Consider the following 20,655-nt stretch of genomic DNA (forward strand, 5'->3'; position numbering starts at 1 on the left):
AGTGGGAATCTATGTGCGTTATTTAGAATGTGCTTAGGCATGGATACCTAACATGCATTCATTTTAGGCACCATATATAGAACAGGGCCCTCTGCGCTTAACTTAGGCACAGGTATTTAGGCCTGGTTTTAGCTGGCCTAAAAGGGTGCTCCTAAATTTTAGTCGCAAGAATGGCGCATGAGCGTATTCTATAAACTACATCTAACTTTACATGTAATTTATAGAATCATGCTAACTGCATGGTTTTTTGGCACTGATTTGTAAGGTGCCATTTATAGAATTTGGCCCAAAGTCCTTACGTTTTTTTTGGAACGGGATAAAGAAAGTACACGCCTACTTTAATTTTAAAATAGGACAGAGAATGAGCATGGAAGCATTAACCAGTTAGCACATTCGCATTAGTCTGTACTAACTGGATAATGCAGAGCTTACACAGGAGCAATTAGTTCCTCCTAAACAGAAAAAGATAATGACTCCCATGTCAACATTTTACAGGAGCTAAGCGGTAATGGGAACATTAGCACATGACTTGAAATTCAAAAAGATGGAGAATGCTCCTAAAATGCCACGTTAAATGTGGGCTTAGTGCACAGGAAAATCCAGAGTTAGAACATATTAAACCAGATTTCAGTGCACTTAAGTAAAATGGCCCCACAGAAAGTTAGAAACAGATCAAGGAAGAAGCAGACTTCATAGCTCTTTGTGAATACAATCAGGGCCAGTATTAAGAGGTGGCAACTAAAGTTATTTCGCTGAGCTCCAATACCACAGTAGGCCCCAAGCCTGCCTCATGATGAAGGAAGCACAGCCTATGGTGGGCTTTGGAGCTCCTTTCTCAGTTTTTTTTTGTGCTGGGCCCTTGCATGTCTAATACTAGTGGCTGGAAGATGAGTAATCATTTTCACTGGAATTGGCTTTTTGTAGTGTTAGATGGGAGAGAAGAACACTCAGCACCTTAGAAATAAGAGATAATTTCAGCTCTGACAGAACAATGACCAAAATGCACAATCTATCATTTTCCAAAGCAAAAGTTATTAATGTGAAATTCAATTCCCACAGGTACCAGCATGATGGCTCAGAGGTTCTTCATGACGATTTTGTCTGTACAGCCACAGATGGTGTTAATTCTGCAGAGTTCATCCTAAAAGTCAAGGTTAGGACTGTTTTACATCACAATTTACGAACTAAAGATTAAGTGGCAATCTTTAACAGTTGTTGCACTTCTTGGGAAGAATAATAGCAGTGGGCTCTTTCTGAGGCTCTAATGGTCTTTCTCTGTCCCCATGTCTATAGGAGAAATGCATCTGCATTAGATGAATAACAAGGGGGCGGCTCAATGCTATGAATCACCATACAGAGAGATTTGAGTTGAATTCCTAGCCCCAGTCTTCATATCCTTCAACTGAGTGGGATTGAAGATGGTGAGGAGGAAATATTCAGAGATCCTGGGAAGAAAAAGTCCCAGGCAGTGGCAATACTTCATGGTCAGATTTTGGATCATAATTATGGGTTCCTGAAGGAGTCCTGTTGTGTGACCCCTGGCCAAGGAATGTTGCTTCAGTGATTAAAGTTAGCTAAGAAGGGATAAAAAGGGGGTAAATTTCCAGGTAGCTATGAATGAAAGTTCGTGGCATCAGATCTTAACCTTTCAGCTGAGAAGGGTAGTTCCTATGCTTAGCTAAAATAACACATTTTACTGCAGTGCTATTTACCTCAATACTGCAGGTTAGGGACTTCTACAGTAAATATCAGTTTGTGTTGCTGCAACTAGGAACATCATGGTTCCAAGTGACAATAATGTAGATAGTCCATCCCACTTTGGGTTCACTGTCTCTTTAAAGGGCCTCGGAGAACAAAAATCTCCCCCAACTCCCCAAGTCCCTCAACAACCCAACTATATATCCTCTCCCAGTTCCCCAAACCCCCCACTGCCCCCCCTAGTATCGAACTGAGATTTTCCTGGAGTTTAGTGAGCAGACAAGTCTGATCCACGGTCACTTCTCCCCCTTTGATCGCTCAATTCTATAAACTTAGCATCTAAATGTGAGTGTCATTTGGCATGCTAAGATCATAGAAACTTAGCATGGAAACACATAGCATGCAAATGCAAGTGTGTGGGGGGGGGGGGGCATATACGTGGGTGAAACAGGGGTGCGCCATGGGTGGGTTTCACACTTAGGCATATAACTTATAGAATAAAAGCAATTGTGGGATCATTTGCAGCTTGTTCTCCCTGCTCTGAATCAATCGCTGAACTTGACAAACAGAACAATTATTATTTTTGCAATCCCTAGGAGCAGCTAGGGTTAAGAATAATTTGATGCTGCACAGAATTTTTGGAGAATTCACTACGGATTAAAAATCTTAGGTTACTGAATTTTCCAAAAACCCATCTTTTGTCACCACAGATATTGTTTAAAAATTACCTTAAACAAGTTTTGAATACAGAGAGGGGGGGGGGGGGGTATCTCTGTCACACACACACACACTCTCTCTCACACACACACTCTCTCTCACAGTCAGTGTCTTCCTCTCTCTCACGCTCACACACTTGTCTCTCACACACTCAATGTCTCACACTATATCACATTCACTCTCCATGTGTCACACAGTTACTCTCAAACACTCTCTCGATCTCATACACTCTCTCGGTGCCTAAATCTATACACTGGGATTTACACCATGTTTTCACTGATGTAAACAGGTGCACCTAGATTTAGGCACTAAAATATGAACTAAGTATATTCTATAATCAGCACCTAAATCTAGGCATCGCTTAGTCAGCACTAATTTCAATGCTGATATTTTAGGCGCCAAATATAGAATCTCCTCCTATGGGCCAGATTCTATATATAATGATTAAAAAATCAGTGCAGAAAATATTTCCGCCTAAGCATATTCTATAAGCGGCACCTAGATTTAGGCGCAGTATATAGAATACGCTTAGATGATATGCTTTTTGTTTCTGTACCTTAGATATTTTATTGTAAACCGCATAGTCGCCATGTGGAACCTTGTGGTATATTAAGTACTGGAAAATAAATAAATAAGTAAAACTACGCACATCCATTTACACCAACGAAAATGTGGCGTAAATTCCGGCACGTAGATTTAGACGCAGAGGGCAATATTCTATAACAATGCATGTAAATTTTAGAATGCCCATGAAACGCCCATAACCACACCCCTTTTTGCCTGCCTGCATTAGTTTAGGCGCAGTGCATTACAGAATATGCTTAGGGAGTTGTGCGCATAAATTCTAATTATTGTCAGCTAGTACTCATTATTGCTTGTTAAGTGCTGTTTACAACGCTGGTTAGCTTGTTAAGCCAATTAAGTCATGTGCATTGTTAAAGAATACGTTTGGATTTCAGCATGGAATGCTAGGTGCAATATATAGAATCCAGGGATATACACTAAGTGCTAATATTCAGTGGAGATAACCGGCTATCTCATGTTGAATATTAGTGCTTGGCTGGTTAAATAGCGCTGAATATCAACTGGACTAGATTTTGTTTTGTTTTCTAGCAATACCAGATTTTTCTGATTTGTGTTTTCTTTAAGGTGAATGTTTAAGATTCCTTATCATGATAAGGTAATTTGTGAGCATTTCTTTCTTGATGGAGCCTGAAATTTGTTCTTTTTTAAGGTACTGCCTGTAAACGATGAGCCTCCCATCATGAAGGCCAACCTTATTCCAAACCTACATTGTCCAGAAGGAGACAGAGCTACCATTACGTCTCAATACCTTTATGCTACCGACGTGGACAGTGATGACTCAAAGCTAATGTTCATGATCGCTCGACAACCCCATTATGGAGTGGTACAGAAAGAGGGCACCACGGTGGATCGCTTCTCCCAAGCAGATGTCGTTTCAGGAACCGTGACATACCAGCACACTAGTATGTGAGAAAAGAGCAAGGTTGGGTTTGACTCTCACAGGGTTTGTTAGTATGGGTAGCTGGCTGGACGACTTATTCCAAAGGAAATCCAGCTAACTGATACCTTATTTCTGAATACTGAGAAATATGTTTAAGCCATCAAACGGATAATGAATATAATAGGGTTGCTATTCAAAAACCATTAATCTGGTGAACTTCGGGTGTTAACCAGTTAAATATTGGACTTTATATTTAAAAGCAATTCTCTGGATAGCAGTGCTTGATATTTAGAGTAGTGGTATTGGCTGTACTGGGTTGGCCAGTAACTGAATAGTGCCAGGCAGAGCATGGGTGGTCTACAGAAATATCTGGATAGTGCAAATATTAAGTCCAATATCAGGATAACTTAGGACAGCAAAAAGGCTATCCTAAGTTTTCTGGAGAAATTATCAATACAGCAGACCAAATATCGCTGGTACCCATATAAGACCTAATTCTATCTATGTCACCTAAAAAATTGGCACCAAAAGAAAACTCTGTTTGCTGACCGGCGATGTCAAAATAACATTATCTAAATAATGGCACTGAATTTGCCAGACTTGTTTAAACCAGGAGTAGCCTAATTGTTAATGCAGTTGCCTCAAAACCAGGGGAATTGGGTTCAATTCCCACTGCAGCTCCTTGTGACTCTGGCAAGTTGCTTGACCCTCCATTTCCTAAGGTACGAAATAAGTACCTGAATAGAATATGTAAATCGCTTTGATTCTAACCGCAGAAAGGCGATTTATCAAATCCCATCCCCTTTACAGATATAGATATATATCTATTACAATTAAACATAAAAGGAAAAAGCAGAGAAGATGGGAAATCAAACAAAAGCCCGTGTCTGAATATTGACCTGAAAGGTTTTACAGGGCTGCTAAATCAATCATTTATCTGTTTAGCAAGATGAGGAGCTGGCTGCTTGGCAGGGGCGTGTTAAACCTTAGCTGGATAGTGGTTGATACTCAATGCTTCTGATCAAAGTTATATGGCTATGTTGGCTGCAGATATCACTAAGATATCAGGATAAAGATATCTAGATACATACATTTAACTGGGGAAAAAGGTAGAAAAGAGTTGGATATTAAGGCAGAATCCAAACCAGTTTAGTAGTGGCCACATTTATTCAAGAAAGCCCGATGTGGCTGTGCTTTACACTTGCATCAGGGATCCAAACAATTATCTGATTTTCTTGATAAATGTTTCAAAAAGGTCTATTTAGTATGGCAGAGATTAGTTATGCACTTAGCGACATATATCAGAATGGAGGCTTAAGCCTTTGCTGAACGATAGTAATTTTTTACTAGAGGATTATACCTGAGATACGTCTGCTGTACTAAATTAGACCTTTTGGAAACATGGCCACATTGGGCTTTCCTGAATAAAAGCAACAACTATCATATTGCTTTTCTACTTTTTCTGGCTTTTTGTTGGAACTTGCCTCTGTTTTTGGTTGTCTATCTTTAACCGCATACAATTAGCAGCAAAGAGTTATCTTGATATCTTTTTAAATGCCCAGTTATAAACAACTGATCTGCTGCTAGTGATCTGTAACCCATCTTTAAAATCATCCATAGTACCTGAAGATTGGAGAGTGTCCAATGTAACACCGATTTTTAAAAAGGGTTCAGGTATGATCTGGAATCTTACTGACCGGTAAGTCTGATATCAGTGCCAAGTAAAATAATGGAAACTGTCATATAGAATAAAATTACTGAACACTTAGACAAACAAGGTTTAATGGGACAGTGTCACCATGGATTCAGCCAATGGAAATATTGCCTCACCAACTCGCTTCATTTCTTTGAAGACATAAATAAATATGTGGAGAAAGGTGAGTCAGTTGATGTAGTATATCTAGACTTTCAGAAACCATTTGACAAAGTCCCTCTTGAGGGAATCCTGTGAAAACTAACAGGCCATGGGACAGGAGGCAGTGTTCTGTTGTGGATTAGGAGCTGGTAAATGGATAGAAAACAGAGGGTAGGGTTAAGAAGTCATTTCTCTTAATGGAGGAAGGTGAATAGTGGAGTGCCTCAGGGCTCTGTACTGGGAACAGTGCTATTTAACATATTTATAAATGATCTGGAAATGGGAATGACAAGTGAGGTGATTTGCAGATGTCACTATTTGAAGTTGTTAAAACACTTGCGGACTGTGAAAATGCAGGAAGACCTTAGGAAATTGGAAGACTGGGCATCCAAATGGCAGATGAAATTTAATGTGGACAAATGCAAAGTGATTCACATTAGGAAGAATAATCCAAATCATAGTTATCTGATGTTAGGTTCTGCCATGAAAACGAATATATGCTGAAATCTTTTGTGTAGTGTGTGGCGGCAACCAAAAAAGCAAACAGGATGCTAGGAATTATTAGGAAAGGGATATAAAATAAGACAAAGAATATTATAATACCTCTATAATTCTCCATGGTGCGACCTCACCTTGTGTATTATGTGCAATTCTGGTCACTGTATTTACAGAAAGATATAACGGAATTATTTATTTATTTATTAGGATTTATTTACCGCCTTTTTGAAGGAATTCACTCAAGGTGGTGTACAGTAAGAATAGATCAAGCATGAGCAATAGACAATTACAGCAGTAAAAATATTCAAAAACAATACAAAGTATGGCATGGTATACTATTTACAATGTCAACACAATACGTAATAGAACATTATAGGTGATAGCGAAGGGTAAGCAAAGATGTAACATATAGAAGGGTAAGAAAGTAGGAAGAGTTAGAAAGTAAGGTGTCTGATTTAAAGAAAGTTGCACATGAGGTCAGAAAAATGGTTAAATGTTATCTCAGCTAGAGTAGGAGTGGATAAACATGTCCTGCTGCAGTATATGCAGTCTGAGTACTCCTTGTGTGTGTGAGTGAGACTAGCGAGTTAGTTACTTTTTCCAGTAAAGGCCTGGTTGAAGAGCCAAGCTTTCAAAAGGTTCAAAGAGCAACCAAAATTATAAAGGGGATGGAACTCCTCTCGTATGAGGAAAGGCTATAGAGGTTAGGGCTCTTCAGCTTGGAAAAGAAATGGCTGAGGGGGAATATGATAGAAGTCCACAAAATCTTGAGTGGTGTAGAATGGGCAAATGTGAGTCAATTTTGTTACTCTTTCAAAAAGTACATAGATTAGGCAACTCTCAATGAAGTTACATGGTAATAGTTTTAAAACAAATAGGAGAAAATGTTTTTTCACTCAACGAATAGTTAAGTTCTGGAACTCATTGCTGGAAGATGTGGTAACAGCGGTTAGTATATCTGGGTTTCAAAATAGTTTGCACAAGTTCCTGGTGGAAAAGTCCATAGTCCGCTATTGAGGTGAACATGGAAAAAGCCACTGCTTATGCCTGGGATCGGTAGCATGTAATCTTGCTACTATCTGGGATTTTGCCAGGTACTTGTGACCTAGATTGGCCACTGTTGGAAGCAGGATACTGGGCTAGATGGACCATTGGTCTGACCCAGTATGGCTAGTCTTATGTTCTTAATTGGATAAGGTATCTGCTTATCTTTAATCATATATCACTTTGCTAAATATTATCTCCACCCTTTATTTTAATGGGTAAGATCTGCAGTAGTGTAAAGTCTGCAGTTAATACTTACTAAATGTCCATCCCCTCCTCATTTTACTTATGTTTCCTGACATTTTACCATCACCCTGTCAGAATTCCCTCTAAGTTGAGTGCATGTATGCATGCATACAGATCATGAACCCTGCGCATGCAGCAAAATGTAATTTGCACAAGAAAGCAATGTAGAATGTTACCACACTACTAGAAAAATCTGATTCTGAAGATTTAGTTGCTGGGACATTATTAGTCCAGTTAGCTTTGGCAGAGGACTGGGATTGGTTGTATTTTAGATACTGTGAGATGCCTTTCTTGAACTTTACAATTAAAATGATTTTTTTATGCAGGAAGTTATTAATACTCCATATGGTCCCTCTATTTTAATATTTTTAAGTTTTTATGTTCACATGTATGTAGTTCTTGTATTTATTTACTATGTTATATGGTTTGTATTTGATTATATATTCCTGAAGTAGGTCCATCTGGCTGAAACACAGCCTGTGTTGAGTCATGGATGTTAATAAACAGTTGATACTCTACATCTTCTGGCTATATATTTTTCCACCACTATACTCAAGGGTATCACTTCTAAACTTGGTTTCTATAGACAATCAATTCAAATAGCCCCAGAAACCCTTTTGTTAGTTTTACTAAAATCTAATGCATACAAATATTAGTGAATAGTGCTCAGAATGAGTGCATTACACCGATTAGGATCCATCTCCTCTATAATGTACAATCCCCCATCATTGCACTAGAGTCCACCCTGCCTACTAAATTGCCACGCAAGACTCTGGTTCATCAATATAGATGACAATCCGCCACACTTTAAAGATATCAAACATATCTGTAGACGCAGTCTTCCTCCAGTGCGATCTGCAAATTCTTACTAATCACCAGGATTCTGATGGTCCATCAGTAAAGCACTTGCCCTCTGTGAATTAGTGCCAATGTGCTGACTTAACATGCTCTTCTCTTCTCATTCTCTACATACTGGTATGTTTCATCTAGAGAATGAGAAGAGAGCAAGAACGAGCATGTTAAATCAACACATTGGCACTAATTCACAGAAGGCGAGCAATCCCATGTTTCTCCAGGCCTGCCAGTGCCTTCATCCAAAACGGTGCTGGTGACCCCTAACGGTAATCTTGCGGTATTACCTCTAGGGAGTTGTTTCAGTATAAAGGCCTTAGGAAGGGTGGGTGTGGGGTCTGGGGGAAGTCCTGCCTTGTTGGAGGGGAAAGTTCCAGCTGTGGGGGACACCCACTAGGGAGGGCTGTAACTTCTCCTCTCAGTATAGTGACAGCCCTGTACACGGAGTCATGGTGATTTCATTGACTAGTTTGCTTCCTTTTGATAAGTAATCTAAAAACACTTAAATGGTAAAGGTAAAGGGTCATGAATCTGATATGCCACCTTTCTGTGGTACAGTCAAAGTGATTTACATTTATTATAAGCTTTTGTAACTATTTCTTCTGTTACAAACTTATAATATGGAACTCAAAGCTGATTGATTATTGTTTTGAGCTACTTATTCAGATTTAGCTCACACATTTTAAGAATGTATATGTTGCAAAAGCCAAAGTTGATTAATCTCATTGGCCAAGCCACTCCTTCTCTAATATGTGTCTATATCTTGGTCTAGTACAGTACTTAGTTTGTACATGTCTTACTGTACAATCTTGGATCTCATTGGTCATTACTGTTTTACAGGAGGGGAGATCGGTCTGAAGCCTTGCTTTGACACCATCACTCTTATTGTATCTGATGGCGAGGGTAGCCCAGTGATGAATACTTGCTGCTATGAGGAATCTCTCCCTCCTCCAGTGCCTCACCATGACTCCTTTCCTGTGTATGACCTCAACATTACTGTGTTTCCTGTGGACAATCAGCCACCATCTGTTACAACTGGTAATGGAGAAAGAAACCCTTTCACTTTTTTATATTAATCAAGTAACATGGTTGACATGTTAGTCTATTTAGACAATTAGAATTAAAATTCTACAAACAAGTTGTAGATGGCATGTTCATATTGAATTTACTTAACCCTTTTGAAGGTAGCATTTAAGAGTTTTACTCTTTTTTTTTTCTGGCAGTGGAAATTGAGGTAAGGATGCTGTTTTTATGTCACAGTATTGTTTCTCAGTTTGTAAATCTTGCAGTTCTTTGTCCATTGCCTCTAGTTCTTGCTCAGATGACAAGACTAAAACTCTTGAAAGGTAGTCAAAAATGTACTAAGTTAGTTCATTTTTAAAGTTCAGCACCTACAACTTGGTCTTGTTAGTAGATAGTTTAAAACAGTAGCTCACTCCTTTTTTTTCAGTAGTAGGTTCAAAGCAACGTACATTCAGGTATGGTTGGTATTTCTCCATTCCTAGAGAGCTTACGCTCTGACCCTCTAATTCCTTAAAGTGCACCAAAAGTTAGACGGCAGTTCGACATGTAACTTCTACACTACAACAGCAGTTACATGCCAAAATAATGGTAAAATGGCAGGTACACACATAAATGCACTATTCTGTAACTTGGTACCTAAGTGCTCTTGCGTGTAACCTCAAGGGGGCATTCACGAGGGAGGAGCATGGGTGTTCCAGCCATTCCAAAAGGTGCTTTATACTGTCAATTGTGCTTGCATGGTGCCTCATTTAATTGTGAATTCATGCCTACCATACAGCAGGCGTAAGTATTTACGCCTAACTTGAGTTGTGTCCTTGCTGACTTATGCTGTATTCTATAATAGATTTGGCGTGCAATTTTGCCAAATATCTGAGCGCTAAACTAGAATTCTATCATGGCAAATTTTAATTGCTCTGTCTGTTTGAACACCTTTTTTCTGGGCCTCTTCAGCGTCTCCAACACTCTTTTGAGTGGTATTAATTTCCAGACCTCCTCTTTCTCTGTGCTGTTTGAAGGTGGGGAGAGTGTTTAAGATCTTTTGAAGACGAAGCAGATAAGACTTCAATTCATATTATGACTAAATTAATATTACTTATTTAATATATAATAATATGTTTCTTCACAATAAAGTACTTATCTGTACGTCAGATATGGAAGTCCATTTCTCATGTATTGTAGAACTAATACTACCTATACTGGTTTAACACTAGAATGGTTTATTGTCTCAAACTTATATACTAATCTAAACCATATTCTTTTAATAAATATATTCTTTAATACAAAAGAAACTTTTAAAAACAGGTATCACATAAAATAGAGACTACCCCAACCACATGCTCTCAGTCCCATAGAAGCAAAAATCCAAAACAATTCATCTCCAGTACTTATATTAGCCCAACATGAGTAAATGTTTTGCTGTCTTCATTCCAGGGCAGCATACTTATACAATGAAGCCACAAACACAGCTTGTCACAGAACTAGCTCCATAAAGTTTCAAAACATTCCAGCTTCATCCAGACACCACATTCCCCCCACCCCCCCAGCAAGAATGCCAGGACGCTGAGCTTACAGAAACAGGACAAAGCAGCACACTATTCAGTGCACTGCTAGTTTCCAGAAGAAAAGTTCCAGTTTGCAATGTCTCTGATTGGTGCATCAAAATAAAAGATCCATAGTCCAAGGAACATGCAGAAAAGGGTGTCCTCAGCTGAATTCCAGAAGGACTGGACTCAACACAAATCTGTGTTTCACTAAAATATAGTGTAATCAGGAATCCAAGCTGAAAAGAAAACATATGCACATATCATCATAATAGCACCATTATAAAAAAATACATAACAAACATTATAATAATCCCATAAAACATAAATTCAAGTACACACCAGAAAACTTCTTCACAACCACTAAACCAGGGTAAACACCCCCAGAATGGTAGCCTCATCACAACTGAGACTAACCAACCTGTGCAGGAACTATCAGCTGTAGCACTCCATTCACTTAAATGCCTCACAATCAATCCTCTCCCTAAATCCACTCCGCCTCTTTGTTCAGTCCCAACATATAGCCTGTTCTAAAATACATGAGAAATGGATGTTCAAGTGTTTACTACTTCCAGCATGAACATCTATTTTACAAATTGAATGGGGCAGAACAAGGGACATGGATGTCTTTATGGCAGAATGGAAATGTTCATATTATAAAGTGGCCACACAGATCCATGTGGACAAGTAGTCTAATGTTTAGAGCAGCTATCTGAAAATAGCACAGAGATCCATAAGTTGCTGGTTTAAGTCCCACTGCAGCTTTTTTTGTCTTTTTTTTAAATATTGTGCCCCCCAGGGATAGGAAAATACATGCTGTGACTTCCCTTACTCCATTCAGTGGAGAACTGCTCAATCTGAGCACCTTTCTGTAACCTGGATATGCTAAATACCAGGTCTAAATATGGACGTCCATCTTTTTGAACATGCACATCTGTTCCCTCTCTGCAATTGAAGTTGAACGTCCATCTTTAGGCCCCTCCCTAGTCTAACCCAAAACACACCCTGACCACACCCCTTTGGTATATGGATGTACAGCAGTCTTAGACATTCATATTCTGGCTTTATAAAATCAGTATTTGGACAGCCATCCAATATGGATGTCTAAATGCTGGTTTCCAGATGTCCAAAATATAACTAGAACTTCTAAAGTAAGCACCATGGAAGTGTAATACTTCAGTTAAAATGACTGCATACATTTTCTTTAATACTATGTTAGGCAAAAGGTTGATGTTCGTGAATAATATAAAGTTCCTGAATTAGCATGTTTAAAGAGAAATGGTTTTTTTTTGTGTGCAGGTGCTGTGTATGTTGTGGATGAGGGATCCTCAGCTCCTATTACCAGTGAACATTTATCTGTCAGCGATCCCGATACTGACATGGACAACCTAGAATTCATTTTGGTTTCACTGCCCCAGTTTGGTTACATTGAGAATATGCTGCCATCCCCAGGGTTTGAAAAGAGCAATGTGGGTATCAGCATAGGTAGGTATGGATAGGACTACTGAAATCCTCTACTACTGCTAATCATTTCTATAGCACTGCTACATGTACCCAGCATTGTACACATTATATGCAGATACTTTCTCTGTCCCTAGAGGGCTCATAATCCAAGTTTTCTTTCTTTTTTTTTTTAATCTGGAGAAATGGAGGGTTAATTGACTTGCCCAAGGTCCCAAGGAGCTGCAGTGGGAATTGAACATGGCTTCCCTGGTTCTCGAGCCACTACACTAACCATTATGCTGTTCCTCTAACTTCTCCTAATTGATCCCAAATCATTGGAGAAGCATTCCTGGGGATGGGTTTGGGACACAGAGCACTTTTGTATTTATATATTTTGATGAAAAAAGTATTCACCAAAGTAGAGGTGCAAATCTGTGTGTGCATTTTCTGTGATTTTCACTTGGAAAACAGATGCAAAGTGTGCAAATAAAAACTGCCTACAGACTTTACACGTGGGTGCCCTGTTTGAAAATTACCCCCTCAAGTTTAAACATGTAGAATGTTCAAAGTATTGTATTATCAGTTCAAAAGAAATGGGGGGGGAGGGGGATGTCATAGTCAATCAAACATATAAATGGCAAGTGACCGACTCACCTGCAAATGCACAGTAGAGTTGGAACACTGAGAGTGTAGAAGTCCAAGCCCCGCCTCCACCAGCAGTACAGCCTAATAGGGAGGAGGGCTTGGACATGGGCATGGAAATCGGAGGAGGAGGGAGCAGGGAGGGAAGGAGGGCTGGAGGGGGCGGAACTGAGGGAAACAGACGCTGGGGGGAGGGCAGGGGAGAGAGCAGGGTTGGTGGAGGGGGGGGGGGGGAGGCCATAGGAAAACAAAAAACTAGCCAGTTGTTACGGGCTTAATGGCTAGTACATAGAATAAAGTAGACTGATTTTAAAGTGAACCAGTTTACTAAGGAGTCGATATTCAGCTGCAGTGGTGAGCAGCTTCTAAGTCACTTCCAGCCACGGGCTGACTTAACCCTGGATATTAAATACTGGAGCATGTGCAGCTCCCGGCACTGAATATCTGGGTACGTCCGCTGACCCAGAAGTTAATCAGGCACTGGATGATATTCAGACTGGCAACTGAGTAACTCGGTGCATAAAGTTAGGACAGTGGTTTTGCTATCTCTACTTCATGCAATTACTTAGCCGGTTAATGGACTGAATATTGCTGCCAACCAGCTAAGATGTTGTTCCACCCTAACTCCGCCTCTGGCCTACCCCTAACCTAGTCATGAAGTGACAGAAAGTGTGGCTAGCCACAGATGGATTCACAAGCCGAAGTCAAATCATAGAAGAATCAATCTTTAGTCAAGGACTCACTCACGGACCCGACATGACCTGTGTTTTGGCAAAATGCCTGTGTCATGGGTCAGTATAAATACGGGAATTCCTCCAGGAATTTGTACAAACCTTTTTTAAACCCAGATACACTAACCGCTGTTACCACATCCTTCGGCAAAGTCTTTGTACTCTGGCAAAATCTATTTACTTCCACCCATTCTACACCACTCAGGATTTTGTAGACCTCAATCATGTCTCCCCTCATCCATCTCCTTTCCAAGCTGAAGAGCCCTAACCTCTTTAGCCTTTCCTCATACGAGAGAGTTCCATCCCCTTTATCATTTTAGTCACCTTTTCTAATTCTGCTATATCTTTTTTGAGATACAGCGACCAGAACTGAACGCAATACTCAAGGTACGGACGCACCATGGAACGATACAAAGGCATTATAGTCTTTTCAGTCTTATTCACTATCCCTTTCCTAATAATTCCTGTTTGCATCCTGTTTGCTTTTATGGCCACCTTTCACACTGAGCAGAAGATTTCAGTGTATTATCTACAACGACACCCAGATCTTTTTCTTGAGTGCTGACCCCCAAGGTGGACCCTAGCATCAGGTAACTATGATTTGGATTATTCTTCCCAATGTGCATCACCTTGCATTTGTCCACATTAAATTTTATCTGCCATTTGGATACCCAGTCTCCCAATTTCCTAAGTTCTTCCTGCAGTATTTCACAGGCCGCATGTGTTTTAACAACCTTGAATAGTTTTGTATCATCTGCAAATTTAATCACCTCACTCGTTCTGATTTCCATATCATTTATAAATATGTTAAATAGCAGCAGTCCCAGTACAACCTGTATGGTTGTCGGCAGCTATTAGAACAGGCCTTCCTCTGACCATCCCGAGGCTTTCCCTCTGCCACAACCCTCCCATGTGGCAAAAGGAAGAAGGACCCAGGAGCTGGCCAGAGGAACGCCTGTTCTAATAGCTGCTGGCAATCACACAGTTTGAAGAAATGTGGCAGAGAGGAGAGAGACCAAGGGATGGGTGGAGGAAGATAGCAAGGCAAATTGACCACAAAGTCTCTGAAATTCCCAGACTCTGAGGCACACTGGTTGAAAAATGCTGCCCTAAAAGTTTTCTCTCATTGTGTACCTATAGGAAAAATGCTCAGAAATAGAAGCTGGTAAGATTCTATTTTTAAAATATACTGGCCAATATGCAGCTGGCAGTGTTCAGCATGTCTTTTAACACTGGCCACTGCCAGCTGAATTAGACTAAGGTATTTAGTGCCACCCTTATCTGGGTACCAACACTGAATACCTGGGTATTAGCCCCTAGATTCTATATAGGTTGCCCAAAGGTGGACGTACAAGTTTGGGCATCTAGGGCAGATGTACGTACAACTTAATGAGTTAGTGAGATGTCAACAATCAGATGTTAATTGGCAAAAATTTGGATTTGCACGCAGATCTGACCTAGGTACTATTCTATAACATCAATGCCTAAATTTGATAATGCACAACCCTTAAGGGGAGTGGCCATGGGAGATGCATGTGTGGCTCAGGGGGGCGTTCCTAGAAGTTAGGTGCGGTGTTATAGAATATTGTCATTTGGTGTGTCCAACTGCCAAAAATTAGGTGTCAGCTTGTACACCAGGTGGCAAGCATCACCCCCCACCAGGCAGCAATGCAGTTGGAGGACTCCCACTCAGCATACAGGGAACAGTGCTCAGCATTGAGCACCCTTGCTTAATACTGTCTTAGCGTGGATCTTTCTGGCGCCTAACTTTGGGTGCCATTTACTGAATTCGGCCCTAGGTGACTGACAGGCATTATCCTGGCACCGCTGACATTCAGAGGTAGTACCCAGATACCTACCCAGGTAATTTAGGACAACAGAAATGCTATCCTGATTTAACCAGATATCTATTTGGGTACTGCCTATGAATTGAAATGGGTCCGGGTATCTCTCAGCTCCACCCTGACTCTGACCCAAATTGCCTCAACACTAACCAGGAGGTGCTGCAACTGTCAGACAGAATATTCAACTACACTGTTGGTTCTGTGCCCTGAGTACTCTGTCAGGACCTGGTCAGTGCTAGTTAACAACTTGATAACTAGGGATGAATATTGACCCCCTTCCTTTTCTATCTTATTTTGAAACTTTTGGTATGTCACTCTTTTTGAGTAGAAAATGCTGCATAGTTTCATTTAGGCTGTGCCTCATGCTTTGCACAGCAAAGATTAAGGAGGTCTCTGGGAGAGAGAATGGTGAGTGATGGTTGAGGAATATACAGTTGCCAGGGCCTACAAACCCCTAATCACAAAGTGATCACTCTGAAAGAACCTGCTGCTAGCAACCTTTGGGCTAAGTAAGCCAAATTTCAGGTGTTGCCACTCAGGACTTCTATGCCTTTATTTATTCCATAATTAGTGATTACAAACTAGAAATCATGCAGAGATTCACGTCAATAGCTGCACAATCCCTGGGAACTGCCAGGTGTCCTTACAATATATTCAGTACCTTTTATCAAAGCAAACACATGCAGCGCTTCTCTGTTCTTCCTTATATTATGCTCAGTCACTTTACTCTAACCAGTTTGATGAGTTGTACATGCTCACGTTGAATCCAAGTAGCTGTGCTGTCATTTATACAAAATTGAAACACTTGCAAAACCATATTCATTATCCCAAAGCCATCTGGAACTGATTAGAAAACTAAAACTGAACCTGTGGATTAACAAGCAGAGATTACATGGTAATCACTGCTCTAGCAGTAGGATCCTCCTAGTGAACTGCTAGGTATCCTGGGATTGTTTGCACAAAGAAGCAGAGTAAGGGCTCATCTACCATAGTGCGATATTAAGGACCCTGTTTTCTAAAGTGCGGTAAGGTTTTGCGGGTACCTTGTGACAGTTTCCAAAAATAACACACGGTAACTTCAGAGCTTCCATGATAACATTTAGGGGCATGCCCATACAGTTAACACAGAGACAATATACTTACAGGGCAAATCTATAATAAAACGCCTGGTAAGAGTTATTCTATAAAGGAAAGTAGGCGCTTACTTTTCTTTATAGTATTAGATGTGACCACTTAAGCCAGTCATAGAGCTGGTGTAAATGCTCACACCTAAATGCCAGAGATATGTGCATAACTCATAGTACTCTACAACTTATGTGTGTAAGTGGGAGCCCTGCCAACACTCATAGTAACATAGTAGATGACGGCAGAAAAAGACCTGCAAGGTCCATCCAGTCTGCCCAACAAAATAACTCATATGTGCTAATTTTTGTGTATACCCTACTTTGATTTGTACCTGTGTTCTTCAGGGCACAGACCGTATAAGTCTGCCCAGCACTATCCCCGCCTCCCAACCACCAGCCCCGCCTCCCGATCTTGACTAAGCTCCTGAGGATCCATTCCTTCTGCACAGGATTCCTTTATGCTTATCCCACGCATGTTTGAATTCCATTACTGTTTTCATTTCCACTCAGCCCTGGCTCTGTGTATGCACCCCTTGCAACTACACTCTATCCAAGATAAGCACATCTTGATGGAATATTTCTTATGCAGAATATTGGTGCATATGCCCTTATGTGTGCACATACTTGCGTATATGTTACTGCTACATCAATATTTTCCACTTATACTTTGACATGTGGGGTTCCTCAGGGATCTGTCCTTTCACTCCTTCTTTTCAATTTGTTTCTTAGCCCTCATTCAACTTTGACCCAATCTACCAGTGTTTCATTTCATTTTTACGCTGATGACATTTTACTACTTTTTCCCACTAAAGCATTAGTATCATAGCAATGTTACTTGTATATAAGTACGTAAATATTGCCATACTGGGACAGACCAAAGGTCCATCAAGCCCTGCATCCTGTTTCCAACAGTGGCCAATTTAGGTCACAAATACCTGGCAAGATCCCAAAAAGGTTGGTGCTTATTCCAGAAATACTGTCAAAACAAAAACTAAGCCAGCACTCCGTCGAGTGTAAAAAATCACAAAACATGCAAACAAATATGAATGCAATTTTTTTGTAAAGTGAAGTAGAGTCTCATATATTTAACACGAAGAAAGTTTTTTTCTCACTCAATACGTGAATGTATAATTCGTGTGTATGATGTAATCATTGACTCAACCTCCACCGACCTTTACTTATAACTAATTTATAACTTTTATCAGTCCAACTCTCCAGAAATAAGCAGTGGATTTTCCCCAAGTTCATTTTAAGAAATCCTGTTCAGAAGGAATGGATCCTCAGAAGCTTAGCCGAGATTGGGTGGCAGAGCCGGTGGTAGGAGGCGGGGCTGGTGGTTGGGAGGCGGGGCTAGTGCTGGGCAGACTTCTACAGTCTGTGCCCTGAAAATGACAGATACAAATCAAGGTAAGGTATACACAAAAAGTAGCACATATGACTTTATCTTGTTGGGCAGACTGGATGGACAGTGCAGGTCTTTTTCTGCCGTCATCTACTATGTTTACCATGTTACTATGTAATAATGGTCTGTGGACTTTTCCTTTAGAAACCCAGCCAAACCTTTATTAAACCCCACTAAGGTAACTGTCTTTACCACATTCTCTGGCAACGAATTCCAGAGTTTAATTACATGCTGAGTGAAGAAAATTTTTCTCTGATTTATTTTAAATTTACTACTTTGTACCTTCACGTCTACCCTTTCCACTCCACTCATTATTTTATAGACCTCTATCATATCTCCCCTCAGCCGCCTTTTCTCCAAGCTGAAGAGCCCTAGCCGCTTTAGACTTTCCTCATAGGGAAGTCGTCCCATCCCCTTTATCATTTTTGTTGCCCTTCTCTGCACCTTTTCTAATTCCACTATATCTTTTTTGAGATGCGGTGACCAGAATTGAACACAATATTTGAGGTGTACTTATTAGATATTCCATCACTATTATGCTTACATCATATTATATCTCTGTTATTTGAATTTCAGTGCTGTTAAATGTGTATATTTTTGATCCTGTTTCATAGTAGTCCTATTATAAGGTTTCAGTTTGCTGTTTTCAAATTTTCCTCATTCATTGTATTTCTGTTTATACTGTTACATTGTGCTATTGTTATGCTGTTAACAAAATTGTAAATATGATATTAAGCTGTAGCTATTGTACACCACCTTGGGTGAATTTCTTCATAAAGGTGGTTAAGAAATCCCAATAAATAAATAAATAACCCATATAGTCCTTCCCTTTTGCTGCTTCAGAATTGCCTGGAACTTATCCCTAGATGGCTTGCCAATCATAGGCTTGTACTCAACAATGACAGAACTTTAGCTTGTTGGTTCACAGATGGGCACGTTTTCGAAAGAGAAGGATGACCATCTTTTGACACAAATCGGAAGATGGACGTTGTTCTCACAGGGTCGTCCAAATTGGTATAATCGAAAGCCGATTTTGGACGTCCCCAACTGCTTTCCATCGCAGGGACGTCCAAAGTTTACGGGGGCGTGTCGGAGGCATAGCGAAGGCGGGACTTGGGCGTACCTAACACTTGATTTTGGACGTCCCCAACTGCTTTCCATCGCAGGGATGGCCAAAGTTCACGGGGGCGTGTCGGAGGCGTAGTGAAGGCGGGACTTGGGCGTGCCTGACACTCGGTCATCTTCGACCCATAATGGAAAAAACAAGGACATCCCTGACAAACACTTGATGTTCACCTTGATGCTTAGGGAAACCAGCTGTGAAACCAGGTTCCAGAATTGAATGACATAGAGGGGCATTTTTGAAAGGGACGTCCAAGTTGCGATTTGGACGTCCTTGCAAAACGGCGAAATCCAGGGGCGGGGAAACCTGTATTTTCGAAACAAGATGGATGTCCATCTTTCATTTCGAAAGTACCGTCAGGGACGTCCAAATGCTTAAATTTGGACATCCCTAGATTTGGTCATCCCTAGACATGGACGTTTCTGACATTCGATGATGTTCGAAACCATTTCAAAAACGGCCAAATGCAAGCCATTTGGTTGTGGGAGGAGCCAGCATATGTAGTGCACTGATCCCCCTGACATGCCAGGACACCAACCGGGCACCCTAGGGGGCACTGCAGTGGACTTCATAAATTGCGCCCAGGAACCTAGCTCCTTTACCTTGTGTGCTGAGCCCGCCAACCTCCCCAAAACCCATGACCCACAACTGTACACCACTACCATAGCCCTTACGGGTGAAGGGGGCACCTATATATGGGTACAGTGGGTTTGTGGTGTGTTTTGGAGAGCTCGCTGATCCCTCTACAAATGTAACAGGTAGGGGGTATGGGCCTGGGTCCGCCTGTCTGAAGTGCACTGCAGTACCCACTAAAACTGCTCCAGGGACCTGCATGCGCTGTCATGGACCTGAGTATGACATCTGAGGCTGGCACGACATATTTTTAAAGATGTTTTTTGAGGGTGGGAGGGGGTTAGTGACCACTGGGGGAGTAACGGGACACCATCCCCAATTCTCTCCGGTGGTCATGCGGTCATTTCGGTCACCTTTTTGTGCCTTAGTCGTAATAAAAACAGGTCTGGGTGAAAACGTCCAAATGTTCATCAGGGACGTCCTTGTTTTTTTCGATTATCGGTCAAGGATGTCCAAGTGTTAGGCACACCCAAGTCCTGCCTTCGCTATGCCTCCGACATGCCCCCTTAAACTTTGGCCATCCTTGCGACGGAGTGCAGTTGGAGACGTCCTAAATTAGGTTTCGATTATACCAATTTGGACGTCCCTGGGAGAAGGATGTCCATCTTCCGTTTTATGTCGAAAGATGGACATCCTTCTCTTTCGAAAATGAGCCCAATACTGACCCACAGTTAGTGTGTCACCTGTTATAGGTGCAGGAGCTCAGAAGCTACGAAGAACGTACACCTCGGCTTGTCAAATACCTACTCGAAGCACATGAAGAAGGCCACCAGA

The 20,655-nt window shown here is 40.9% G+C and overlaps 1 protein-coding gene across 1 annotated transcript in view; it reads left to right on the forward strand.

Annotated features, from left to right (window-relative positions):
• The window catches only part of FREM1 (FRAS1 related extracellular matrix 1), a 307,907-nt gene that overhangs the window by 82,669 nt on the left and 204,583 nt on the right, over window positions 1-20,655 (forward strand). Inside the window, 4 exon segments of the mRNA XM_030194282.1 lie at window positions 1,060-1,153; window positions 3,650-3,902; window positions 9,216-9,413; window positions 12,239-12,424. Coding sequence (XP_030050142.1) covers window positions 1,060-1,153; window positions 3,650-3,902; window positions 9,216-9,413; window positions 12,239-12,424 — 731 coding nt within the window.

The sequence above is a fragment of the Microcaecilia unicolor genome, chromosome 2 (genome assembly GCF_901765095.1).
Source record: "Microcaecilia unicolor chromosome 2, aMicUni1.1, whole genome shotgun sequence".
NCBI classification, from domain to species: Eukaryota; Metazoa; Chordata; class Amphibia; order Gymnophiona; family Siphonopidae; genus Microcaecilia; species Microcaecilia unicolor.